The sequence below is a fragment of the Rattus rattus genome, chromosome 3 (genome assembly GCF_011064425.1).
Source record: "Rattus rattus isolate New Zealand chromosome 3, Rrattus_CSIRO_v1, whole genome shotgun sequence".
In the NCBI taxonomy this organism is placed as follows: Eukaryota; Metazoa; Chordata; class Mammalia; order Rodentia; family Muridae; genus Rattus; species Rattus rattus.
In genome coordinates this window covers 65025304-65033486 of record NC_046156.1, presented here as the reverse complement: position 1 = coordinate 65033486, position 8183 = coordinate 65025304, and the positions used below count along the sequence as shown (strand labels likewise).

The 8183-nt window shown below is 56.6% G+C and overlaps 1 protein-coding gene across 1 annotated transcript; it reads left to right on the top strand.

Annotated features, from left to right (window-relative positions):
• The first annotated feature begins 2015 nt into the window (after positions 1–2015).
• Positions 2016–7054, top strand: Mex3a (mex-3 RNA binding family member A). The gene is given in 3 exon segments (XM_032898068.1): positions 2016–2486; positions 2489–2626; positions 5838–7054. Coding segments are annotated over 3 exon segments (1545 nt in total). The 5' UTR covers positions 2016–2188; the 3' UTR covers positions 6947–7054.
• Positions 7055–8183: the final 1129 nt, after the last annotated feature.

Below are 8183 nucleotides of genomic sequence, written 5' to 3'. Positions count from 1 at the left end.
TTTCTCCAAAGAAACTCCCAGCACCCAGCACCCCAGTCCAGGTTCCTGGGAGAGAGGTGAACAGGAGTCAGAAGTGTCCCACTATGCAGGTCTTCCTCTCCCACTCCTGCTAGAGGGCAAGAGCATCCACTCCCATAAAATCCTCCATGCAGGGGCACCTCCTCCCCTTCTCCAGCTAGCCAGGTTCCTCAGCTCAAGGTTGGCCTTCCCCATCTATACAGAAGGGGAAAAGCCCCCTAAATCTCAGACCCTCCCACCACTCAGCTCAGATCCCTACCTTCCCAACTGATGTATGAACTCACTCTTTCCAAAAATCAGTTTAAAAAACCGGCCCCAACTCAGCCCTCCTTGCCTCACTGTGCCTCCCTACACCCCCATCCCTGTGAGGTTACCTCAATTTACTGCCCTACCTTCACGCAAAACTTTATCTCACTAGTTCAGATTTCTGTTCCCAAAGGAAATCCCAGGACAGGCGGTGGGGGTAGGGGGTGGGCATCCTACCCACTGGGGCATACCCGCCTGTTAATCAATTTGGAGAAGTGGCTCTTAGAGCCTGACCTCAAGACCTCTAGATGCGGTCCCATCCCTTCTCTTGGACAAAATAAATAAAGAGAGAGAGAGAGAGAGAGAGAGAGAGAGAGAGAAGAGAGAGAGAGAGAGAGAATACAGAAAATACAGGGTAGAGGCTGGGGATGGGGAGAGAAGACTGCAGTACAACTCCCCTCTCAACTGTCTCTCAAGTCTTAAAAAGTTATTTCTGGGGGGAGCGAAAAATAAATTAAAAAAAACTTATTTCTGATCTCTCTCTTTCGCCATATTTCTAGGGTCAAAGGGGCTGAATTACTGGTTTATAAAAGTAAGAGGCAAGAGAATCAGCGACGGTCCTAAGGGACAGAAGATCTCCACTATATTCGCGGCTCTCGGGATTAACAAAAAAAAAAAAAAAAAAAAATCTGGGTTCTCAGGGGCCCCCAATTTCACTCCTGTTATCCAAAGTTCAAGGCTCCAAACTAAGTCACACGAAGCCTCTAGGACCCTTCTGGCCACCCGGATCAGCCCCCACCCCCATCCTCTCCCTCCACGCCTTCTCTCCCTCGCCGGGTCACTGCATGTACCACAGGGGCACGAACTAACTCACCTCCCAGCCATGGCCTCTGCGATCCCCGAACTGGGGGGCTAGGGGAAGGGGACCGCTTGCTGCCTAAGAGATGACATGAGAGAACCACATCTTCTACCGGGGGTCCCACCCCCACCCGAACGCCCCTTCCTGTCCCCCACGCAGCGCAGAGACCTGCTCCTCCCACTGTAGCGGCCGCGGGCTTTGTCTGCTCCACGAGCTCTCTCCCGGGGGCCTAAGCCCGTGGACTCCGCGATCGCGCGCGGGAGGAGGGAGGGCACTGCAGCCACGCGGCCGCTCCGCCCCGGCCCTCATTACCATAAGAAAGAGGCCCGGGACCCGCGGGTCCAGGAGAAACGCCTTTCCATGCCCGCTCCCTTCCCACATACCGCCCGCTCCTGAAATTTCTCCGACCACGACTCTCGGCCCACCGAGGCTTTTCCCGCGACCGGGGGGCAGAGCCCGAGAGGCGCAATCCCCTTCTTGCCCGGGTTGAGGAATTCGTTCCCGCGCCCGAGGGCGGGAAACTACAACTCCCGGCATGCCCCGGGCGCCCCCGGCGCGCCCCCCTCCCGTCAGTTCCATGCTGCTCCATCCAGTTCATTTAAAACAAAAGAGTTTGAGCGCTGGAAGGGGCTGGGCTCTATTGGGGGCCACTGAGCGACGCTCCGGGACTGGGGCTCGGTGCGGGAGCCTAAGGGGGCGTCTGCTCGGCGGAGGGTAGAGACTCTGGGTCCAAGGCGGAGGGGTGGGGGCTAGGGCCCGCAGCCCCCCACCCCACCCCGTCACCCCGGAGCGAGAGGAGATCTGCTTTCTTGGTTTGCTTCTTTTCCCCCCCCCACCCAGGGGGGGCTGGGGCGAGGGAATCAGGTTACAGGGGTGCTTGGGGAGGGGGCTTAGGGGTGGGTCTATCTTTCTATCTCGCTTTCTTCCCCCCTCCCCAGCTCTTTGTTCCCCCTCCCCCCACACCCCCTCCTCTCCTCTCCCCTCCCCTCCTCTCTCCTCTTCTCCCTTCCACCACCTCTCTCTCTCTCTCCCTCTCTCTCTCTCTCCCCCAGCTTTTGTTTCGCCATGCCTAGTCTAGTGGTATCTGGAATAATGGAAAGAAATGGGGGCTTTGGAGAACTAGGATGTTTCGGGGGAAGCGCTAAGGACCGAGGGCTGCTGGAAGACGAGCGCGCCCTTCAGCTGGCTCTTGATCAACTCTGCCTCCTGGGTTTGGGGGCCCCCCCCCCCACGGCAGGCGAGGACAGGGGAGGTGGGGGGCGCCCCCGCGCAGCCGGCCGCCCCCAGCCAGCCCCCCGCCGCCCCTGCGGCGGCCCAGCCGCCCTGAGCGCGGCCCCCGCGGCGCAGACGCCCCAGCCCCCCACCGCCCCAAAGGGGCGAACGACGCCAAGCTCTGCGCGCTCTACAAAGAGGCCGAGCTGCGCCTGAAGGGCAGCAGCAACACTACGGAGTGCGTTCCCGTGCCCACCTCCGAGCACGTGGCCGAGATCGTGGGCAGGCAAGGTAAGCGGGCGTCCGGACACTGCGAGGGTTGGAGTGGGGGCTTGCTGTCCCCGGCGCGGAAAGTTCATCGCTTCCTTCTTTGCGCGCCTCTGGCTCTGTCCCTTCCCGACAAAGGGGGCCCCGCCCCCTGCCCAGATTCCAAGTGCCACAAAGTTCCCTGCTACCCCTAGTCGGGACCGCTCTCGGGACCCTTCCTCCCCTGGGGCTCCGCCCGTAGACAAAGAAATATCCTGGAACTGGGAGAGGAAAGGGGAGGGGGGAGCTGCCTCCCAATCCCAGGGTCTGCGGAGGGGGTGTCGGCTCCCGGCTGGAAGGACTGACGGAATGTGCTATTACTTGGGAGCCCCTACTCTGGTATCTGCTTGAAGACTGGGGAGGGGGCACTCCTGGGACCTTCTGCTGTTGGAGTTGGGGACTCTGAAGGAGACCTGGTCCATGAAGCCCGACTGAGGATCTGCCTCTTTGTTGAGCTGAGTGTAGGAATGAAAGGGGGTGTGGCCCAGGGGAGGGTCCCAGTCTGGGGAGAGGTGATGAGGGAGCCCTTGGCAAAGAGGGGTCCCGTGGTCGCTTACACACCGAAGTTGAAGGACCCCTGTGTTTGGGGAGGGGGAATCTCTGAGGAGGTACCAGCCCTGGTGTGGGCCTCTCCTCCTCTGTCTTGCTTTTGTTCTGGGCTGGCCACGGCCTGGAGCCAGCGGTCTGCAGAGAAGTCTCTGAGTGAATGCGTGGGACAGGGCAGGAAGGGCATGTCGGTGAAGGGGGACAGAAACCTCCACTTGGAATATGGGGGTAGGTGGGTTCGTGTCTGGGTGTGCTGGGAAGGGTGTTGGATTAAGCCAATGGAGTATGTTACCACACCCTCTCAGCCCAGCATCTCTGGATGGGTGGGAGTGTTGGTAAGTACCCAAATTGAGCAACCTGGATCTTGGGGACCCTTCCCCTCCCAGTTTCTTGGGGGGCGGGATTTGGATATTGCCAAGGGGCTGGGCTGCGAGGTGGAGTGGGGGAGGAGCTGTCCCACTGTGGGGAACAATGGAGGGGCTGCATTCCGAGGGAGTAAAGGAGGAGGCCAGTTCCTGGCCGTGGAGGGGAGGCAGGCTGGGGCCCCTACCCCACATCCTACTTCATCCACCCTAGTATTGGGACTGGAGGATTTGGGATGGAGAGTGGAGTGGAGGAGGGGAGCTTGCCACTCCCCTGCACAGCGCCCCTCCCTCAATCTCTTGGGGGTTTCTGGGTTAGAAAGTTGGATTTCCCCTCCTTGTCAGACACTGGGGATTCAGAGCCTGGAATAGGGTGGGGATATTAATATCTTTACTTGGGTGAGGTTTTGGAAGGCACCAGAATTTAATGGGGTCATTTACTCTTTCGCCTCTTTAGGAAATGCATCTATCTGTCATAAAAGTAGAATCTGTCCTAGTAGAAAATTGTCAGAGAACATAAGTCCTCCTTTCCCCATTCTGTAAGCATATGGAAGTCCTCTCACCTCCCTCCTGCTGCCGCCGTTTTACTGTCTCTCTGACTTTGGCCTCAACTTCTAGGGATGCTTCTTCAGGGTTGCAGAACCCAAGATGATGAAGCTGCTGGGCCCTCTTAATGCCCAGCCTCGGGCATTTCTCCTCTGTCTTATACCGGGGCTTGTCCTCCCAAACTCCAGAACTCTCAAAGACACCTAAACTCCCGCTGAAGTGTTTGGGTCCAAAACTTAGGAGCCAGAACCTAGGTGCCCATCAGGTGGCATGTAAACAGACGTGGCAGAAAGTATTGTGTGTCTATCCTCCGAGCCTCAGAAGACAGGCCATCATCCACTGATACTGAAGCAGCAGGAACGTGGGCTTGGCAACAAGTAGGACTTCCTAACTACCAACAGCTCTGAAAAGAAGTGTGTGTGGGGGGGTCACATTTTCCTTCCTAAAATGTATTAAAGATACATTCCTAACCCACGGGGTCCCACCAATTCATTAGGGTGAGAAAAGACACTTGGGGAATGGAGGAAGGCGGAGAAAGAACAAGCAAGCTGACCAGAGGCCTGCAGTTGAGGGTTGAGGGTTGGGGCAGTTCTAAGAGTGGTCTTCTACTTGGCTATAGATGGGTACACGAGGAAGGGCATCCAGCACTGAGATGTGCCTGGGAAGCTCAGGGATTTTGTCTGTGAGCATGGGGCAAAAGTGTTGGTATGTACTGTCAGCCTGTGTGCTGGGGGAAATTGAGGTGCGAGAGGGCCCTGGTACATGTGAAGGGGTGTTCTGCTCACCCTACAATATTGCTTGGATGAGGGCACTGCCCATAGGCTCCTGAAACGCTGAAGGAGGGGTACGAGACTGAGCCTCTGAAGCCAGGCAGATCCACACAGTCCCTGTGATCTGCAGCCTTTCCTGACCGGCATTCCTACTTCCCCCTCCTCTTCTCTTTGTCTTGCTTCTCTTTCTCTTCCTGCCTCTCCCCAGCCTCCCAGCTCTAACCTGATACTCCTTCAAAGCAGGAGCGAGGGTCCAGAAACGCTCAGTTCCCCTCTCCTCAGCCTCCAGTACATCTCAGTCCTGTCCTGGGCGGCAGACAAGAAGTACAAGAGTTCAGGCATTAGGTCCTCTGGATGATACTCCCTTCCTACTTCTCCCTTGAGATTCTGGTCCCTCGAACTCCACCCCAGCCCCAAGTCGTCCCACACTGAGTCAGGTACTGCAAACTCTTTATGGTGTGGAGAAGCACAGAGATTGTGGGGTCTCTCACCTCCCTCCAGCAGTTTAGTGTTTCTCCGACTTTGGCCTCTGCTAGGGGTGCTAGGAAGGCCTGCGGAGGTCACAGCACACAGTAGCCAGTGTCCCTGGGTGAGCTAGAGGACAGACTCTTTTAATGAATGGAAGTCACATGAGTAGACTGGATTAATGAGTGCATTTGAGCAAAGATCAAGAGTGGTGACTGAGAGGAAGGTGAGATGGAAGGAACGGAAGGGCAGGTGCTCAGGGAAGAGTTTGTAAGGTTTTGTAAGCTGCTTTTCTCAAAGGCTCTGAGGGAGGGGGTCTCCAAGAAGTGTATCTGGAACACAAGAGAAACTGGTGCATTCATCGATTGGTCAAGTTGGGGGTAAGCTGTGTTTGTGGTCATGAAGGTGATAACTGGATCAACTGAAGATTTCTGGGAGGCTGAGGTTCTGGGGAAGGTCCCAGTACAAACTCCTTTGTCCTGTGAATTTCTTTCCCACTTTGTCCAGGCTGCAAGATTAAGGCACTGAGAGCCAAGACCAACACCTACATCAAGACACCTGTGCGAGGTGAGGAGCCCGTGTTCATGGTCACTGGGAGGCGGGAAGATGTAGCCACAGCCCGGCGGGAGATCATCTCAGCAGCTGAGCATTTCTCCATGATAAGAGCCTCACGCAACAAGTCTGGCGCCGCCTTTGGGGTGGCCCCTGCTCTGCCAGGCCAAGTGACCATCCGTGTAAGAGTGCCCTACCGCGTGGTAGGACTGGTGGTGGGTCCCAAGGGAGCGACCATCAAACGCATCCAGCAGCAGACCAACACATACATCATCACTCCAAGCCGGGACCGCGACCCCGTGTTTGAGATCACCGGCGCCCCGGGCAACGTGGAGCGAGCGCGGGAGGAGATCGAGACGCACATCGCTGTGCGCACCGGCAAGATTCTTGAGTACAACAGCGACGGCGACTTCCTGGCTGGCAGCCCTGACGCTGCTCTGGACAGCCGCTACTCAGACGCCTGGCGGGTGCATGCGCCAGGCTGTAAGCCGCTCTCCACCTTCCGGCAAAACAGCCTGGGCTGCATAGGCGAGTGCGGTGTGGACTCGGCCTTTGAGGCCCCGCGCCTAGGCGAGCAGGGCGGTGACTTCGGCTACGGCGGATATCTGTTTCCGGGCTATGGCGTGGGCAAGCAGGACGTGTACTATGGCGTGGCGGAGACAAGCCCCCCGCTGTGGGCGGGCCAAGAGAACGCCACGCCCACCTCGGTGCTCTTCTCCTCTGCTTCCTCCTCCTCTTCTTCAGCCAAGGCACGAGCGGGTCCCCCAGGCGCACACCGCTCTCCCGCCACCTCTGCGGGGCCAGAGCAGCTGGCTGGGCTCCCTCGGAGGCCGCCCGGAGAACCACTGCAGGGTTTCTCTAAACTGGGGGCAGGCGGGCTTCGGAGCCCTGGCGGTGGGCGGGACTGCATGGTGTGCTTTGAGAGTGAAGTGACAGCAGCCCTGGTACCCTGTGGACACAACCTTTTCTGCATGGAGTGTGCAGTACGCATCTGCGAGAGGACGGACCCAGAGTGTCCTGTCTGCCACATCACCGCCACACAAGCCATCCGAATATTTTCCTAAGCTTTTTGTCCCTGGTCTCCCAGGCCCGCACCCTGGGGTGCCGCCCTGAACCTGTAGGGCCTTTTGAAACATCAGTGACTACAGGGCAAGGTGCTTGGAAATATTCACTCGTTGGGGTGGGGAAGGGGAGGCTTGAGTGGCTGGGGGCGGGGCCACTTTCAGAGCCTCTGGTTACCCTTTGGGAGGGGGCCATAAGTTTTACTAGAGTTACAACTCTGATACCTCAACACACCCTTAAATCTGGAAGCAGCTAAGAGAAGCTTTTGTTTAGCCTGAAGTGGCCACCAGGACGTCCTGACCTTTCCCCTCTCCCTATCCATGTGTCATTTCGTCCCTTCCTTTGGAGGGGTAAGAACAGGGAGAATTGCCATGTGTAGCTAGAGGTGCTCTTAGTGATCCCCAGCCCTCTAGTCCTGACCTCCCATCTCCTAACACGACCCCTTACCACGCTCCCCGCCTCATATCCTGAGTTCCCAACAGTGTAAGGAGATGGGGGCCTATTAAAGATCTGGGTAGGTCTTCTGGGGTGGAGGAGGGTGTCAATTAAGGGCTCACAACTCACTTGTCTTTCAAAGCTGGGCTAGAGAGATCTGGAAAGAGGGGTTTCTCTTTCCCTTCCAACTTTTTGCTTGGTTTTCCCCCAGTTTTTTTCCTCTGGATCTGCCCTTTGCTTTTTTTTTTTTTTTTTTTTTTTTTTCCCCTATTTCTTCTATTCCCCTTTCCTCCACCCCAACCAGCTGTTGCTTTCTGTCCCCTTGTACCTCTTGCCTCTTCTAGCCCAGCTTTGGGGATATCATCTTCCTGGGAGAGAAGTCTGGAGAAGTTTTGGTAGCCCCACTCCCAGTTCCTCTTCTTGTAGTGGGCATCCCTTTTCCCCACTCCTCCAAAGAATCGGTTCCAATTCTTGATGGAATGTAGTTTTAGACTGAATGACAGTTTGAGACGGGAAATTAATAAGGGGGGTACATAATGGAAACTAATAGTAGGGGTGCATAAAAGGTTGGAACCCCACCTTTATCATCTATGGGCATTATACTTAGGGAGCAGTTCTTATCCTGGATCTTCTGCCCAAGGGAAGGGAAAGTAGGAAAGTCCTGGGGCAAGAGAGATGTGGCTGGAAGGGCTCCCCTCCCCCTCTCCTGCAGTGGCCTACCCCCTGACCTCTCTGCACCTAGCTGAACCATTACTGAATCCTTATTAGCCACAAATCATGAATTCTGTCTTACCCACTGGCTGA